At 48.9% G+C, this 16,567-nt stretch overlaps 9 protein-coding genes and 1 non-coding gene across 10 annotated transcripts; 7 read left to right on the forward strand and 3 right to left on the reverse strand.

Moving 5' to 3' along the window:
* Positions 1 to 136: 136 nt before the first annotated feature.
* EURHEDRAFT_551318 (uncharacterized protein) lies at positions 137 to 2,620 on the forward strand (the record flags this gene model as incomplete). Its single annotated transcript, XM_040787536.1, has 5 exons — positions 137 to 255; positions 308 to 965; positions 1,018 to 1,691; positions 1,738 to 2,519; positions 2,569 to 2,620. The coding sequence occupies exons 1-5, from the start codon at positions 178 to 180 to the stop codon at positions 2,618 to 2,620; spliced, it is 2,244 nt and encodes a 747-aa protein (XP_040640848.1). The 5' UTR covers positions 137 to 177.
* Positions 2,433 to 3,582, reverse strand: EURHEDRAFT_495969 (SDR family oxidoreductase; the record flags this gene model as incomplete). Its single annotated transcript, XM_040785676.1, has 4 exons — positions 2,433 to 2,740; positions 2,785 to 3,357; positions 3,401 to 3,459; positions 3,507 to 3,582. The coding sequence occupies 4 exons, from the start codon at positions 3,580 to 3,582 to the stop codon at positions 2,657 to 2,659; spliced, it is 792 nt and encodes a 263-aa protein (XP_040640849.1). The 3' UTR covers positions 2,433 to 2,656.
* A 246-nt stretch (positions 3,583 to 3,828) lies between these two features.
* On the reverse strand, positions 3,829 to 5,640 carry EURHEDRAFT_474394 (general substrate transporter; the record flags this gene model as incomplete). Its single annotated transcript, XM_040785384.1, has 6 exons — positions 3,829 to 4,509; positions 4,561 to 4,792; positions 4,841 to 5,008; positions 5,060 to 5,155; positions 5,201 to 5,447; positions 5,496 to 5,640. The coding sequence occupies 6 exons, from the start codon at positions 5,638 to 5,640 to the stop codon at positions 3,892 to 3,894; spliced, it is 1,506 nt and encodes a 501-aa protein (XP_040640850.1). The 3' UTR covers positions 3,829 to 3,891.
* Positions 5,641 to 6,004: 364 nt separating this feature from the next.
* Positions 6,005 to 7,139, forward strand: EURHEDRAFT_551334 (L-xylulose reductase; the record flags this gene model as incomplete). Its single annotated transcript, XM_040787538.1, has 3 exons — positions 6,005 to 6,265; positions 6,315 to 6,569; positions 6,619 to 7,139. The coding sequence occupies 3 exons, from the start codon at positions 6,005 to 6,007 to the stop codon at positions 6,904 to 6,906; spliced, it is 804 nt and encodes a 267-aa protein (XP_040640851.1). The 3' UTR covers positions 6,907 to 7,139.
* EURHEDRAFT_513751 (NAD(P)-dependent alcohol dehydrogenase) lies at positions 7,093 to 8,398 on the forward strand (the record flags this gene model as incomplete). The annotated part of the gene is made up of 5 exons (XM_040786200.1): positions 7,093 to 7,098; positions 7,149 to 7,308; positions 7,366 to 7,495; positions 7,550 to 8,108; positions 8,159 to 8,398. 5 exons carry the CDS (start codon positions 7,093 to 7,095, stop codon positions 8,396 to 8,398), a joined length of 1,095 nt encoding a protein of 364 aa, XP_040640852.1.
* Positions 8,399 to 8,550: 152 nt separating this feature from the next.
* EURHEDRAFT_451603 (uncharacterized protein) lies at positions 8,551 to 9,036 on the forward strand (the record flags this gene model as incomplete). Its single annotated transcript, XM_040783961.1, has 3 exons — positions 8,551 to 8,613; positions 8,673 to 8,784; positions 8,849 to 9,036. 3 exons carry the CDS (start codon positions 8,551 to 8,553, stop codon positions 9,034 to 9,036), a joined length of 363 nt encoding a protein of 120 aa, XP_040640853.1.
* A 318-nt stretch (positions 9,037 to 9,354) lies between these two features.
* EURHEDRAFT_t48 lies at positions 9,355 to 9,428 on the forward strand. The gene has a single exon. It is a non-coding gene; the product is annotated as a tRNA-Ile (tRNA).
* Positions 9,429 to 9,985: 557 nt separating this feature from the next.
* Positions 9,986 to 12,460, forward strand: EURHEDRAFT_410206 (ferric reductase family protein). Its single transcript, XM_040781307.1, has one exon. It carries the CDS (start codon positions 10,208 to 10,210, stop codon positions 12,215 to 12,217), a length of 2,010 nt encoding a protein of 669 aa, XP_040640854.1. The 5' UTR covers positions 9,986 to 10,207; the 3' UTR covers positions 12,218 to 12,460.
* EURHEDRAFT_322354 (PHD finger protein) lies at positions 12,327 to 13,563 on the reverse strand. The gene has a single exon (XM_040778334.1). It carries the CDS (start codon positions 13,111 to 13,113, stop codon positions 12,436 to 12,438), a length of 678 nt encoding a protein of 225 aa, XP_040640855.1. The 5' UTR covers positions 13,114 to 13,563; the 3' UTR covers positions 12,327 to 12,435.
* An 11-nt stretch (positions 13,564 to 13,574) lies between these two features.
* Positions 13,575 to 16,489, forward strand: EURHEDRAFT_529379 (Zn(II)2Cys6 transcription factor domain-containing protein). Its single transcript, XM_040787107.1, has 5 exons — positions 13,575 to 13,776; positions 13,823 to 13,978; positions 14,029 to 14,558; positions 14,608 to 15,075; positions 15,126 to 16,489. The coding sequence occupies exons 1-5, from the start codon at positions 13,720 to 13,722 to the stop codon at positions 16,009 to 16,011; spliced, it is 2,097 nt and encodes a 698-aa protein (XP_040640856.1). The 5' UTR covers positions 13,575 to 13,719; the 3' UTR covers positions 16,012 to 16,489.
* Positions 16,490 to 16,567: the final 78 nt, after the last annotated feature.

Genomic DNA, 16,567 nt, shown 5'->3' on the forward strand with positions numbered 1-16,567 from the left:
TATACTATAAATGTGCTAACCGGGACAGATGTTGTATAACCAGTTCTACCATTTCAGGCTTAGCGCCGTAGTGGGGGACACCTCCGCAGATACACTCGAATCGGGAAACCGATCGGCGACTTCTCCGGCGCACATTCTCCGCATACAACAAGCACTTGTACAGTGAACAGCAGCGCTATGGATACACTGCGAAAGAGTACCACTGGGCGCATGGCGGAGCAGGCATGCCACGAATGTCGGCGCCGGAAATCCAAAGTAAGCTGTGACCCTAGTGAAGTGCTCCGTCTCGGCGCTAACTGCAACATAGTGCAATCGGATCATTCCTTCGTGTCTGCTATGCAGCAAGTTTGGCAGGCGGTGCATCTATGAGAGGCAGGTTAAGACGCCTCTTACGAGGCGGCATTTGACAGAGGTGGAAGATGAGCTTGCGCGGACGAAGGCTGTCTTGCGGCAATTGCAGTCGGGGCAGGATGCAGGTCCTAGCTATCAAGAGCGTGGCTCTGAGGACTCACAAGGTACACGATCACCTAATGGTGATACTCATGGCCGTGACTTTGGTATTTTGGCCTCGCCGGAGGTTGCGTCCAGTAGACAGGCTTCAACTGCAGACGAACGAAGTGGTGTTATTGATAAAACAAATGACCGGCCATCACTTGAAAGAAACCTGAAACGAAATCATGGAACTCCATTACAGCCCAATGCTCCCACTGCTGCCAGTCCTAACCGACCCATTCTCTCTCCGACCTCGCGCAGAACGTCATATCGTCGGACAAGCGGTGATCCCCGTGAATCAGAGACGCATTCCGTTACTACATCTGGACTATCTTCATCTGGACTATCTTTGGAAGCTCCACCCTCGTCTGGTAGCTTTGAATGGGATGAGCGGACTGGGAAGACCAGCGGTGACAGGTTTGTAGATGGGATGGCCAGTTTGACAAGTCGTTCGAATGAAGGGGGCTACCTTGGTACTTGTCATTCCACCAACTGATAGTGTACCAACTGCTGATTATGGCATAGGAGTTGCATCAGGGGCTGCACTACTTCGGATGACCGATTCTCGACCCACAGAGGGAGTGGATACATACTGCTCCCCACAGCCAGAGTCCAATGTCTGCAGACCGCCTGTGTCTTTTGCATTGACCTCACTATCTCAGCTTGAGCCTTTTGTTGATGCATACTTCCAACTTTATCACTGCTCTTATCCCATCGTTCACGAAGCTACTTTCCGTGCCCAATTCATGGAGGTCATTCCTAGACCCAGTACCAATGCATGGCAAGTACTGCTCTTCGTGATCGCTGCTATAGGCGCATTTACAACAGCCATACAACCTACAGATGTCGACATTGGACTATTCGAGGCAGCCAAAGCACGACTGTCAATTGACGTCCTGGAGACAGGGAACCTGCTTCTCGTCCAAGCTTTGACGTTGATTTCCAACTACCTTCAAAAAAGAAACAAGCCAAACTCAGGATATAACTACATGGGGCTTGCTAGGCGAATTGCTATGGGAATTGGTTTACATAAAGAGTTCCCAACGTGGGAGGCGAATCTGCTAACTATAGAGATGCGTCGACGCTGTTGGTATTGTTTGTACATATTTGACGTGGGAGGGATTATCACGTTTTCCAGACCTTTTGACTTTCCTAATGATGGGATTGATGTTGAGTTGCCTATGAACGTTCATGACAGTGTTAGTTTTCTTCAATCCTTTAGTGAATAAAACACTAACTCTGCAGGACATCACGGCTGGTTCAAAAAAACGCCCGAATCCAGCACCAGAAACGACAGTCTATACACATCTACGAGCCCAATCTATATTCCACCTTGCAACAAGCCCGATTTACGCACGAATCATCTCCTCTCCTTTCCCGTCTGCGACCAGTTTGGCTGAAATGGACGACCGACTAATTGGAAATTGGCTGGCAAACTTGCCTCCATTCTTCACCGAGAACGCACCACAGAAGCCCAAGTTCCGACTCTGCCATTCTATTCTCCGATGGCGATATCGCAATTTTCGTATCCTCATGTTTCGACCGTTCCTAGTGAGCAGGCTTATGATACGTCCAGCAGAAAGCATCCCCGATAACGATCCTTATATCGACGTAGCCGTCCAACGATGTCTTGACGCAGCACACGAGTCAGTCGACCTCATCTGCACATTCTGGATAGAAGACTCAAAAAACATAATGGCCTGCTGGTACGGTCTATACTTCCTCTTCCAAGCAATCCTAATCCCAGTGATATGCCTACGAAACGACCCACAAAGCCCGCTGGTCGTAAACTGGCGAGACCAGATATCCAAAGCTATGCCTGTTCTCGAGTCAATGGGAGAGCTTAATCCTACAGCCCTTCGATGTCTAGGTGTTATACGCTCATTGTGTGGAGGGTATCTTGATCCGAGTATGGATGGGTGGGGGCGTCCTACGGAGGAGTCGCCGCAGACGCAATTGGCGAGTTTGTACCCATTAATGTGGCCGACGTTGGAGATGGCGCAGCTTGATGGGGTTGATTCTATACTGTACGTTGCTGGCCTGTTGGATACTGTTACTATTTCTAACGGGTCACAGACAAGAATCGACGATTATGGATTTCATGAATCAATTGCCAGGTCTAGAATAATATGTGTGATTGCACAAGTCCACGATTCGAAGACTACTACGGCAGTGTGTATCCGCCATCAATGACAAGGTCCGCACCGGTCATATAACTCGAAGCATCGGACGCACAGAATACATAAGCCTAGAACAGTTAGCAATTGTCCATAGTCAACAAGGAATACATACTCCTTTTAATTCATATGACTGCGCCATCCGCTTCGCCGGAATCATATCAAACCACTTCTCCTTCCACTCCTGGGGATGAATATCAAGGATATCCGTCGCAATAAAGCCAGGCGAGATGCAATTAACCCGACAGAAATCAACCCACTCAACAGACAAACACTTAGCCATCTGCACCACACCAGCCTTCGACGCATTATACGCAGCTTGCTTCTGCGGAACATTCACCAATGTCGCACTAACTGACGCTGTGAAAATAACATTTCCATATCCCTGCTTCTTGAAGATCCGCGCCGCAGCCTGGGCGGTATAAAAAGCGCCGTCGAGGTTAATCTTCATGATGTCCCTCCATTGTTCCGTAGAGTAATCTTCCGCCGCGATGCTGGATGTGATCCCCGAGTTCACAACGATGATGTCTAGGTTTCCAAAGTCTGCGGCAATTTGTTGGACTGCTTTTTCTATGTCCGCTTGGTTGCCGACGTCGGCTTTGTACGCGGCTGCTTTGACGTTGTTCTCGGATGCGATTGTTGCGGCGATGTCTTCGGCGGTTTTGGATGAGTTGTAGATCAGAGCAACCTGCTCGTTAGCTTCTATTCATCAATGCTTGGTGTATACTTACATTAGCACCGGCTTCTGCCAGTGCTTTTGAAACTTCAAGGCCGATACCACGAGCACCGCCTATCATTGTTAACATAGTCCAATGAATTGTGAGAATAAAATAATACCCGTAATAGCAGCAACCTTGCCGCTCAGGTCAAATGCCTTAAGGACATGTTTGTTTTCAGGCTGATGGAGGACCATTTTCGTATATTTTTTTTATTCTGGACAGCAAAGTTCCGGCCGCGATGTTCATTTGAAGGCTGTCAATTCTGGTCATCATATACTAGCCCCGCCCAATCGTCCCCGCATCGGACGAGCTCCGGTGGAGCAGAGCATCTGATGATCGAGGTCGGAGGCGGATACGGACGACCGTGTCCGTTTGTGTATGATATAGGGAGTTTGTGTTACTGTCGGGGACTTAGTTGTTACCCAAAGACATTCCGTATTGAGTTATGTGGCTATTTGCAACTATACAGGTACTAAACAAACCAATCTACATACTCAGCATGCTCAACCCCCCTTCTTCCCAATTTTCTCCTCGTCAACCTCATCCACCGTCCCATCAAAAACCTCCGCAATCTCCTCCAGCGAATGCCCCTTCGTCTCCGGAAAACAAAACCAAGTCACAGCAAGCACAAGAACACCAAAACAACAGAAAAATATATAATACCGCCATCCGATTCGATCCAGCGCAATCGGATTTACAAAAGCAAGTATAATCAACGATGAATACACAGCTAACAGTTCAACCGTCACGCCTTTGCTCCGGATCGAGTAGGGAAATATCTCTGTCGGGTAGCCCAGGAGTAACGGCGTGTACGCGATGTCGTAGTGGAAGTAGAAAATGAATACGAACGCGACAACCGTGCGTCCTACAGCTTGGTTATTATCGTTTCCGTTGACAACAGCAGAACAGGCGGTCCAAATAATGAAGGAGATGAGCATGCCCAGCGCAGACCAGAGGAAGAGTGGGCGACGGCCTAGTCTGTCGACGAGGAGGGCGGCACTGGCGGCGGTGATGAAGTTGAAGACTTGCAGTAGGCCGTTGATCAGGGTTTGGGTGTCGGGGTCTGTGATTCCGATTGTGTCGAGGACGAGGGTTAGGTAGTATGAAACGACGGCGACGCCCTGTACAGGTTAATCTCGAACATTTTTTACGATTATGATGGCGAGACTCACATTCCACTGCGCAAATATCCCAATACAAACAGCGATGAACGTTCGTTTGCGATTTCCAGGTGTATCGACCAGTGCCGTCCAGCGCATCGTGGATGCTGAATGTTCGATTTCAATCGTGCGGGCGATTTCGGCCATTTCAAACTGAATTAGAGAGTGCGAGATATCGCCCGCCGTATGGAAGCGTGCGAGTAACTTTTCTGCCTGTTGAGTATGACCATTCGCGATGAGCCATCTAATAATTAGCTAGCCTCCTTTATTTCAAGTGGTATAGTGGACGTACCGCGGAGACTCAGGCAGGAACCAAAAAAGCGCAATCTGGATAATAGGAAATCCAGCTTGCACGATCGAGGGAATACGCCACGTCCAATCGTCGTGAAGATGTTTCTGGGTGCCGTAGGAGGTCCAAGAGGCGACGATTGCGCCGAGATAATACATTGTCCAGAAAGCACTGTCCATTAGCCCAGAGCTTCTCGATTGGTAGGATGGAAAGATATAATACCTAGTGTATTTCCCTCGATGCGTCGGATATGCTAGTTCCGTGATGAGCATTGGCGAGGGCTGGACGACTAGCATTGAGCCGATGCCTACGAGCACTCTGAATAGAGTCAGCCAGGCCCCTGAATGTTCTTGAAGAGCATACCGTGAAAACACAAACATTCCATACTGCACCGATGCTGCCTGGATCGCCGATGCAATGACGATAGTAACAGCCCCCGACAACAACGTCCACCGTCGACCGATCTTATCAGATAGGAACCCGACAACGGGGAGAGAAACAACACTCCCAATTGATTGCGCTGCATTAACAACGCCCAGGGTCTCGCCAGATGGGTTACCGAAGTAGTTCTGCCATTGTGTTATGGATTGGAGACCATTCATTAGAGACCCTGTTCTGTTAGTCAACAATATTCCGGAAAGTCAGAAAGGGGATGTACCATCATATCCAGCAACAGCGGAAGACAGCAATGGAATCATCAAAATTAGATTCAGTTGCAGCAAATGCGGAACCCGAAACCAAAACTTATTGTACTGTGGTAGAACAGAGGCAAGTGCCTCGCCGACGATATCTTGGTCTTTCATGATTTTGTTCAATGTTACACCATGCACGAAGTCACCATGCATGCGTCGGCGAAATAAGCAGTATATATGGTGGAGCCTTTACCCCGTGGGGATTCGTGCGGATGCGGGGGTTAGTGTCATCTTTGTTGGCGATATGACATGATATGACACGGACTTGCCGGGATCCCTGTTTGAATGGTCTGAGCATTGAGAAAACCGTCCGTTGTCCGTTGATAGGGCGGACGAGGACTTCTGTTGTCCGTTGACAGGGCGGACGAGGACGTCCGTTGCTATACTCTTTGTGATAGGATGGTAAACTATAAGAACAGCTAGAAAATACCCAACAACCATGAGTATACCAGATCAACAATAACCATCCAAAACAATGACTACCATACGCCGTCCCAATCCTCCCGTCTCCGACAGCATCTTCGAGATGTTCAGCATGCGCGGCCGCGTGATTATCATCACTGGCGGCTCAGGAGGCATCGGATACCAGGTTGCTAGGGGCCTAGCTGAAGCCGGTGCCAATGTAGCATTATGGTATAACCAATCTGCACAGGCTAAAGACCTAGCTGCTACTATCGCGCGGGACTTTGGGGTTACGGCTAAGGCGTATCGGTGTGATGTGCAAGATTTCAATCAGGTTTGTTGCTCCACTACATTCTATACATAGGGTTAATGGTAATGAATAGGTGAAATCTACTACTGATGCTGTCCTTGCTGACTTCGGCCATCTTGATGTTATGATTTCCAATGCCGGTATTCCCTCCAAAGCTGGGGGTCTTGATGATCGTCTCGAGGACTGGCATCGCGTGGTGGATGTTGATTTCTCAGGCGCATATTATTGCGCCCGAGTAGCGGGTGAAATATTCCGCAAGCAACAATCCGGGAACATAATCTTTACTGCATCCATGTCAGGGCATGCTGTCAACGTGCCACAGCAGCAGGTATAAGCCTATTTACACTCATACAATTCTACATAAGCTGACAAAGCAGGCCTGCTACAACGCCTGCAAAGCCGGCATAATCCACCTCTCCAAATCTCTCGCCGTAGAATTCGCCCCCTTTGCGCGCGTGAATAGCGTCAGCCCGGGATACATTGATACAGCCATTAGCGGCGATTGTCCGAGTGCAATGAAAAAGGAGTGGTATAGTTTGACGCCATTGAGGCGGGATGCGGATCCGAGAGAATTGAAAGGTGTGTATTTGTATTTGGCGAGTGATGCTAGTACATTTACTACGGGGGCGGATTTTGTGGTTGATGGGGGGTACACTTGTCGGTAGTCTAGTTGCATGGAGGATTTGATGGCGGGGTGGGTGCTCCGGACGGAGACAGATGTCCGGGGTGATACATGATGCATGTTGGATGATATCTTCTTATATTTTAGTTTGCGGGGTAGAATATAAATGTGTAAGCCAGGTATTTAAATTCAATGCTTTCTTTTCTATAGGATAATCGTTCAAGCCAACATGACTGTATGTATCCTAATATCTCCCAATTGATCACCGCTAAACTGAACTATCAGGAAACGAATCCTTCTTTTGTCCTCCGTGCCGTCAGAGATATCGTCTTTGAGGATCGCCCTATACCCGCTCTTAAAGATCCGTACGATGTCCGCGTGCAAGTCGCCCAAACAGGCATCTGCGGTAGTGATGTTCATTACTGGCAACGGGGGAGAATCGGAGGTCTGCGATACCTACCCTACCTATACTTTAAATGAAGCAATGCTGATAGAAAGGTAGACTTCATTCTTGAATCTCCCATCGTCCTCGGCCATGAAAGCTCCGGCACAGTCGTCGAAGTTGGTCCGGCCGTGAAGAACCTCAAAGTCGGAGACCGGGTCGCTATTGAGCCTGGGGTTCCATGTAGACAGTACGTCCTCATTCCTTCTTCAGCCCAGACCTGAATTATATTGATAGAATGAAGCTGCAACTACTGCCGCTCCGGCTCATACAACCTCTGCCCCGACACTGTCTTCGCCGCGACACCACCGCACGACGGCACACTGTCAAAATACTACATCACGCAGTCTGATTTCTGCTACCCGATCCCAGCGCATATGGATCTGGAAGAAGGCGCACTTGTCGAGCCGGTCGCTGTGGCCGCACAAATCACAAAAGTCGGTAACGTGCGACCAAACCAGACAGTCGTGGTCTTCGGCTGCGGACCCATCGGGGTTCTCTGCCAGAAAGTATGCAAGGCATATGCAGCGAAGAAAGTTATTGGAATTGATATCAGTCCGTCACGACTGGAGTTCGCAAAGTCCTTCGGGGTAGATGATGTGTTCCTGCCGCCGAGTAAACCGGAGGGTGTAGATGAGTGCGAGTGGAGTGAGAAGGCGGCGCGTATTATCAAAGAACAGTTTGGGCTTGGGGATGGTCCGGACGTTGTGCTTGAGGCGACGGGAGCGCAAAGCTGTATTCAGACGGGGATCCAATTGTGTAGGAAGGGGGGGGTGTATGTGCAGGCTGGGATGGGGAAGGAGGTAGGTATCCCAATTCATTCATATGTACGTGGATGCTGACCGTGATCTAGAATGTTGTTTTTCCTATCACCACGGCGTGTATCAGGGATTTGACCATCCGTGGTTCCATCCGTTATACTGCGGGCTGTTACCCCACTGCCGTGGACCTGATCGCCAGCGGAAAAGTCGATGTAAAGAGATTGGTAACCAATCGGTATGCGTTTAACCAGGCAGAAGATGCATTCGAGCTCGTACGACAGGGCAAGGAAAGTGTAATCAAGGTGATGATCGAGGGGTACAAGGAAAAATAGCTGCATCTGCTATCCTGATTAGGCAATCTATCCGAACCTCGGTATCTAAATCCACGGTAGTTCAATCAACTTCCATTACACTGTGTCTCTTCTTCCCTCCTGACAATACTTTATAAACGTGTTCATTTTCAGGCACTATTGTTACAAGCAAAATGTCTCTTAACCCTCTCAAAGCCACGGCCGCTGGCTGGCTCGTCATCGCCCTCGGCCACACAGTAAGCCGGAGCCCCTATCCATACCACCGTCACCACTCACCACTGTCTAACAATACCAGCTCAACGCCAAAGACTGGCAAACCCTCCCCCAATTCCGCCAACTCCCCCGTCTAGCCTACACATGCGGAACAATCGGCTGGTACCAGGGTTCTCTTTTCTTCATTATGAATGGTACTTCACCCTTCCCGGTGTCCCAACCCTCTTTCTACACAAAGACGGTCACTGATGATGATAGCATTGATTAACTACACCTGGGCTGAAAACCCCGCCCTTCTGGATATCCCGTTGAACAAGGTTATTGCGGGCTTGATGACCGGGATTATGTGGGTTAGTTCGGGGTGGTATGCAAAGAATGGGGTTTATGCGACTGGGGCGGTTGTTGCTGCTATGGGGGGCGTGCAGGCTTGGTCTGTTTTCGGTTGATTTTTGATGGGATGGATGATTTAGAGGCTAGGTGGGAGTAATAACTGTTACGTAGGGATCTTCTTGGGGGATACTACGGATATATATCTGACCAATGCTTTAGATATATAGCCCTTGTGAGAAGTGTCTAAATGTAAAGATACTTAGTTCAAAGCCAAATTAATCATCTCCGCCGGGGTTGCATATTCCTCAAACACAAGTACAGTAATATCAAGCATACGAAAAACATGGACAGGACGACGAACTGTCAGTCGGAGTAAGTAGTGCATAGCTTGTATGATTGTTATAACTTTAAAGCGATCAGTCATTCAGCGAACAGGTCCTGTAGCTCAGTCGGTTAGAGCGTGGTGCTAATAACGCCAAGGTCGCGAGTTCGACCCTCGTCGGGACCATTTTTTTGATTTTTTTTTCTTGCACTGGGAATTCCGATGCTTACTCTTTTTTTTCTAAATTCCTTGGGAGGATCGGAAATATATTTTTGCTTTCTTTGCTTTCCTGGCTTCCTTTCTTGTCTTATGATCCTGTTCTCCAAGGTTCTATGTAAATATTACTATATATCAAACGTCCAGCGGTTGGACATATGCGACATCATGAGACGAACTATAAAAATAATAGAATTATAGAGCAGCGTCTCTCTTTCATTTCAGCTTGTACATTGTTCCTCGAATTCAACGATGCACAGATATCGAGACTACCAAAGTCATTTACAACATCCCTCTCCCCCGGGGACCATTGCCTTGAATGCGATAGCGTCCGTAAGTCGAGATGGTGTCAGTTGGACAAATTACCCGGTTAGGCAGTTGAAAACAGTGCGTTCTAGACAGAGTGGATCCTGAGCGTGTTTGAGCTGATTAGGGTTGATCGCGGAGATGACGTGCATCAGATAGAAATCTGCATCCGGAAAATTTCAGTCAAATCAGACCGGCCATTGGCTCAAATTGAGTGAAATCGCGAGCGTTAGATAAAGACAACCCAATCAACATGATGCATTCTTAATCTCTTATGATAATACTGTACAAAACAGCACCGGTGGACCCGAGATTCTACCGGTGTGGTCCCGCTCCGCCGCCGGACGCTTGGCAAGCCGCTTGGCATCCACCGGTGATATAACCAAAGACTATATATCCAAGCGTACGAGAAGTTCTGAAATACCCAGCTCAAACTTCTCGCAATGCTCTCCCCCCGCCATGGCAGCAGCGGCTCCGGTGATGGTGTTATACAGTACCACTGGGGCTATTTCACCCGGGAACTGCCGTGCACAAGTGATGCGGGCAACTGCGCATATTTGGATGCCGTGTATGGGGGACATGATTTGTCGATGATCTATAGCGCTATTCTGTGGGCGGTTATTGGGGGTGTTCTTTTGTTTTGTGCCGTGGTTAATTATTTTCCGGTTTCGCGGAGGGTTACCGGTGCTGGGACTAAGGAAGTCGAGCAACCGAATGAGCGACAAGGCACGGTATATCGTGTTTGGAGATCCATCGTCGCAGTATCGAATCGCTACCTCCTTTCGGAATCGCTGACACCCGTGTTCGGACACACGACCCGACTTAACATCCTCGTCCTCGTTATTTTAATCGGATACCTCACCATCTTCACCTTCGTCGGAATCACATACAAAACATGGTACAGCCCCATCGAAGGGACGAATCTGAAGATGACACGAGCCGGGCTAGGTCCCTGGGCTGATCGGATCGGAGTTATGGCATACGCCTTGACGCCACTATCCCTGCTCCTGAGCAGCAGAGAATCGCTTCTCTCCCTGATAACTGGCATCCCATACCACCATTTCAACTTCTTGCATCGCTGGCTGGGATGGATTATTTATATCCAGTCCGCTTTGCACACGATTGGATGGACCATCTTCGAAGGACACCTGTATCAGCCGCAACCACAGAAGTGGAACGAGTTCATATCGCAGCAGTACATTATCTCCGGTATTGTCGCGATGATCTGCATTACTTTCCTTGTTCTGCATAGCACGCAATGGTGTATCAGGTTGACTGGTTATGAGTTCTTTCGGAAATCGCACTATGTTATTGCCATGGTATATGTTGGGACTTGCTGGGGGCACTGGGATAAGCTGAGATGTTGGATGATTGCGTCACTTATCGTCTGGATGTTGGATAGGACTGTACGACTCGTGCGTGCTTTTATCGTCCATTGTGCGGGTAGCGCAGGGTCAAATTATTCGTTGTGCGGCAGCGTTCTGGTCCCCAAGGCCAAGATGACTTCTTTTCCTAACGGCCAGGATGGAGACGTTGTCCGTTTGGATTTCCAGCATGATTATCCAACATGGAACATCGGTCAGCATTTTTATTTATGTTTCCCCGAACTTAGTGTTTGGCAGTCGCACCCAATGACACCGAGCAGCGTTCCGGTGTCGAATCCGCAGGGACAGGGCCAGTCGCATTCGTACATCATTAGAGCGAAAAAGGGCCTGACAAAGGACCTAGCAGGTATTGCCCGCGAGACCCAGACGGAATCAGGATCGTCATTGGACAGAGCAAGAACCACAGAGGTTCTTCTCTCGGGCCCGTACGGACAGTCCATAGTCGACGCTGACCTGATTCAAACGGATGACATTAATCTCTTCTGTGTCGCTGGCGGCACGGGGATAACATTTATTCTTCCGGTGTTAATGTCGCTGGCGACAAGCAACAAATATTGTTGCAGAAAAGGGCTGACAGAATTCGTCTGGGTCATTCGACGGAAGGCAGATATGAAATGGATCAGCACGGAACTTGACACTTTGCGCGAAACTGCGGAAATATTCCCTTCATTGCGCATTCGCATATTCGTCACTCGAGAGGAACTCTCGGCAGAAAGCGACGGTACATCATCTGGACCTACTGACTCCAATCCGATAGATAAGGGTTTCTCTGACAAGACCGTTGAGAGTTCTTGTTGCGGGCAACCGTCTCCGAATGAAGATGATCAGCCATTTATGGTTCAACACATCAAGGACTCCGATACAGCGCACCCGAACATTGCGCCAATTCTGGGGAACTTCGTCTCGAGAACAGTTGCTGGACCGACAAGAGTCATGGCTAGTGGGCCTCCGGGAATGATATCGGACCTTCGAAAAGCGGTGGCGTTATCGAACGACCCAGGTCGAGTGTTGAAAGGAGACGAGAGATGTGATGTACAGTTAGTGCATGATGACCGTGTGGAGTGGTGATTACCAGTATCTGGTTGTGTTTTTGATATGCATTTTCAACGGACTCATGCTGGTCATAGAGATTAAAATTAGATTAGAATAATATACCCCAAGTTGCGAACATTGGCTATGAACATTAAACATTAAGGCCACAGACGAGATAGATGAACCTGGACAGGGATTAACGGTCCGTCGTGAGTATAACCGGATGGCCCAAACACGGGAGACCCAAGTAGAGGCTAAAGCAAGTCCATCACAATCCTGTCCCAGGACTTCCCACTCGTATCTGCTGCTGGTCTTGGTATATTTGGCATAGGAGAATTAACTGCAGACTCATGTGGTGATCTTGAGTGTGCATAGGCTCTGAGTTCTCGGTTGACGTGATGCAGACGCATATTTTCTTCCCTCAATTCTCGCATCTCTTGTAGCAGACGTTGCTGAGATTCAAGCTGCTCTATCATATCCGCTATTCGATACAGAACCACTGTATTGTGTTCTTGGGAGGCCGCGCCGTTCTCGATAAGAAAGGATCGAGCCTGAGATAGAGCCTGAGATGGATGATCGGATCGTTGCTCTGCACCGTGCGCAACCTGCCATTCATTTGAGGAGGCATGGTCTGACGGGCCAGTGAAGCTAGCTAGGGGAGGCCCAGAAGCTATTGGAGATCCGTGACCGCTAGTTTTGGCCAGCCGTGAAGGACTACCCCGCCTGCTCCTATCCCTGCCCGAAGGAGTCGTGCTTCGGGATACATTCGGTGATGACCGTCTTGAGAATTGAGGGGGAAGACGATCCCAGCTCTTGTCCCTACATGAAGGGCAGTGGAAGCTTCCTGGGAATACAGCGACTTCGCTCAATGCAAGACATCCTGTATGGTAGGATCTACAGCACGTCTCGCAGAACAGTAACTGGTCTGGCATCCGACATTGCGAGCAAACGAGATTGTGAGGTTTTCCAGCTTCTGCAAGTGTCTTAGCAAGCCAAGAACCAGCAAGGATACTAATATGCGTGACTCACTGATCCATTCATAGTAGATATTACTCCGATCCGTTTCTGACAGCGTCAAAGCGTGTACTGGACCTGCGGACATTAATCTTGATGTTACCGGTGTTGTCGGTTTGTTCAACCGTTTACCCTGGCCTGCATGACCGGAGGCATTATAATTAGGATCAATATCTGTAGGAATTCGAAGCATTTCGTTCAATAACGTCTTAAGACATGATCGATGATGGTGGAAGAAGTAAAGAAACGGGTAGCCGAACTGACAGCCGAGATTACTCCGAAGCTAGCAAGTCCCGTGATCTCGATCCCGTGATCGACGCCAAGGACGTCCAGACAGGGCAACATCGCATTTTCTGGTTTCTTCTTTTTTCTTTCCCGAAGGTCTTGGTCTTTTGACAGTTTGACAGTTCAATGTCTGAAAGTGGTTGAGTGGAATGATGGTTTCTGGCGTTGACAACAGCAGTGGATATACCCCTCCATAACCTCAACGTCATTGTCGATCGGTTTGTCTATCATTCGGGAGGATGCCAGGAGTGCCTTCGAATAAAGCATGCGAGCGATGTAAGAAGAGGCATCTCAAGGTTAGTCTCACTTCATTATATTTAAAGATTGTACTGACAAGACTAGTGTGATGAAGCTCGTCCAAACTGTCAGCGCTGCGTCAATGCGGGCGTAGAGTGCCCAGGCTATGTCCAGACACGCAAATTCATTGACCAAGGTGCTACGATAAGGCGTCGATATGCTCCATATCAAGAACATCATCCAAGATCCGGCGCCCATAAAGTAAGTTATCTTGAACGGAGAAGTATTCTGGGCTTGTCTAATGGCGGTAGGAGAACGATGTCCTAGCAGCAAACCCAATACAGGAACAGATGCCTGTAGACCAATACGGAAATGATCTACAGACAATAACCCCGGTGACTGAAGTGCATCGGGACGAGGGCCGTGACTCGGATGCTTCACAAGGGGCACAGGGCACTCCTGATGCGTCGAGACAGGGAGTCGTGCAAGATCCCCAAATCCAAACTGGGATGGCAATTATGCCCAGCCGTCCAGCTGTGAATATTCCAAACATCGATCAAACTATTCTGAACACAGGCTTCTCTCCTGCTGGGCAAGAGCTTAATGCGAGGAACCTGCTTGAAAACCCAAATTTGCCTACTAGTGGATCCTCTCATCCTTCAAATACTCCGGATACAGACTTCAGTCAGACACATCGTGATCCAAGTTCAGAAATGCATGAGACTTCGGAGACCCGGAACGATGAGGAAGGATTCAGCGACGTATTTTCCGAGCTCATGACAGGAACGGAACATGAGGTTGCGTTTCTTACAAGATACTTTTCGGAGTATCTGGGTCCTTGGTACGTTAGAATTCTTTGTGTTTGCGACGCTCTGTTAACGACAGCTCAGGCTGGACTTATCCGACTCTTCCAAATTCTTCGCCGTCTACGCACCCATTCGTGCACTAAACAAATACTTCTTGAAGTATTCCATGGCAGCACTTGCGGCAAAGCATCTGGGTAAAATGAAAGGACAGAAACCCGCAGCTGGAGGGATATTTACAAGTCCAGCAACAATGGAAATTTACCCGAATGCAGCACAGACAGATTGGACTCTTAAAGGAGCAAACTATTATTACCTTGCATTTGCCTATATGAGACATTCAATCACCGTCAGCTATGCCGCACCATCTAGCTCTGCGATTTTGGAATCTCCCATTGAGATGGTTAATGGGTACTTGAGTCAGCAACCAGGGTTCGCGCGCATGGATATATCCGATGCGGATACCTTCTTACGTGACGTTGAAGGGCTGCTGGCCACCTGTGTAATTCTTACCGTATATCGGCTCTTGGATGTGCCTGGGGACGACTGGCAAACGTGCGTTTCAATTCTAGATGCGTTATTCTATGAAGACTAACAGAGTATAGGCACCTTGCTGGTATTGAATCTTTATTTGATTTGCTACTCCAGTTACATACGACTTCGCCCGCATTGCCTCCGACCTTTTCGCAAGGCGAGAGAGCTGCATTTTGGAACTTTGCCCGCCAAGACTACCTAGCATCGTATTCTAACCGCATCCCAACCCATTTCAAGCATAGTAATCTATCACTATGGAAGACTGCCGGGATCCGGGTCAACGAGCTGGAACCACCCGACGAGACCCTCCGCCTTACGCACGAAGACCTAGCAGCCAACACACTAACCTGGCTCATGAACAAAATGGTCAACTTCTTGGCAGACTACCGCCGCTCCCAGCTCGCCCAATGGACCGAGTCTGACGAGCATGCCCAGCCCTCAACAACGACGTGGCTAAATCTCTGCTTCGAGTTCCAGAGCTGGTTCGAGAAGATCCCCGAGACATTCCGGCCAAGCCTGCGCATCGAAAGGCCACGGGATATGTCGAATCTGTCGGAGATCAGCTATCTCCCATTCCCGGAGATCTTCTTTAGTTTGACGTCTTGCACTGCGGCTATGCAGCATTATCATTTTGGGCGGCTGGGGCTATTACTAAACCGGCCACCGGATGTCATGAGTGCACCCGGTACGGCGTTTGACCGGCTGGCGTCGCTGCGGGAGGTGACCAAGGAGGTGGACTACCGATGTCGGGAGATATGTGGGATTGCATTGAGTCGGCCACATGGCGAGGTTCGTATTTACATGGTTCCGTTGCTGTTTGCTGTGGGGCAATGTCTCGAGACGCCGGAAACAAGGCAAGTCATTGTTGATTTGTTGCGAGGCGTGGAGGCAGACCTGGGCTGGGTGACGAGATCCACGGTGGAGAAGTTACAGGAGGTATGGAGTCAGCAGTCATAATAATGTTTGAAACTAGTCCCGGGTGGATAGTCACATGAGGATCTGAGGGATTAATTAATGTATTATGATCCACGCCGAGAACCCAGTTGCCAACACATGACCAAAAAACCAGAGTCTGGATACTCTTTCTCTTTGGGGTAAGAGCTTTGACTCTCGAAAGGAGATGCTGCTGCGTTTGAGTACCAATGAAGACTACTGTAGGAGTAGCTACCCCGTACTACCCCGCAAAACGGGAGCGTTATCGAGATCTTCCCGCGGGTATTCTAACCGAGGCTGCATATAAGTACTCTACAGAATACAATTACTCCGGAGTATGGACACTCAATTGGAATGCTGGCTGCGGTTACCCACGGAGAGACATACCACGTGTCTAGCCCGTGACCCCCCTATACATAGTACGCCATCCTGACGGTCAATCGTGTCAGTTTATAGTTGACTCAACCGGCAACCATCCGGCCAAGATCCAGGAACCAGTAACGTGATCACCCCTTTTCTTAAAAATCTTTAATTGCGTGATCTAGCGGTCTGCATATTCTGCATAATTGTACTACTGTAA

This window comes from Aspergillus ruber, assembly GCF_000600275.1.
Source record: "Aspergillus ruber CBS 135680 unplaced genomic scaffold scaffold00006, whole genome shotgun sequence".
Lineage (NCBI taxonomy): Eukaryota > Fungi > Ascomycota > Eurotiomycetes > Eurotiales > Aspergillaceae > Aspergillus > Aspergillus ruber.

Coding starts and splice junctions, on each gene's coding strand:
- EURHEDRAFT_410206 (XM_040781307.1), top strand. CDS start 10,208: ATGCTCTCCCCCCGCCATGGCAGCAGCGGCTCCGGTGATGGTGTTATA.
- EURHEDRAFT_322354 (XM_040778334.1), bottom strand. CDS start 13,113: ATGCCAGACCAGTTACTGTTCTGCGAGACGTGCTGTAGATCCTACCAT.
- EURHEDRAFT_529379 (XM_040787107.1), top strand. CDS start 13,720: ATGCCAGGAGTGCCTTCGAATAAAGCATGCGAGCGATGTAAGAAGAGG. Junction 14,559..14,607: donor TCGGAGTATCTGGGTCCTTG/GTACGTTAGAAT, acceptor ACGACAGCTCAG/GCTGGACTTATCCGACTCTT. Junction 15,076..15,125: donor CCTGGGGACGACTGGCAAAC/GTGCGTTTCAAT, acceptor AACAGAGTATAG/GCACCTTGCTGGTATTGAAT.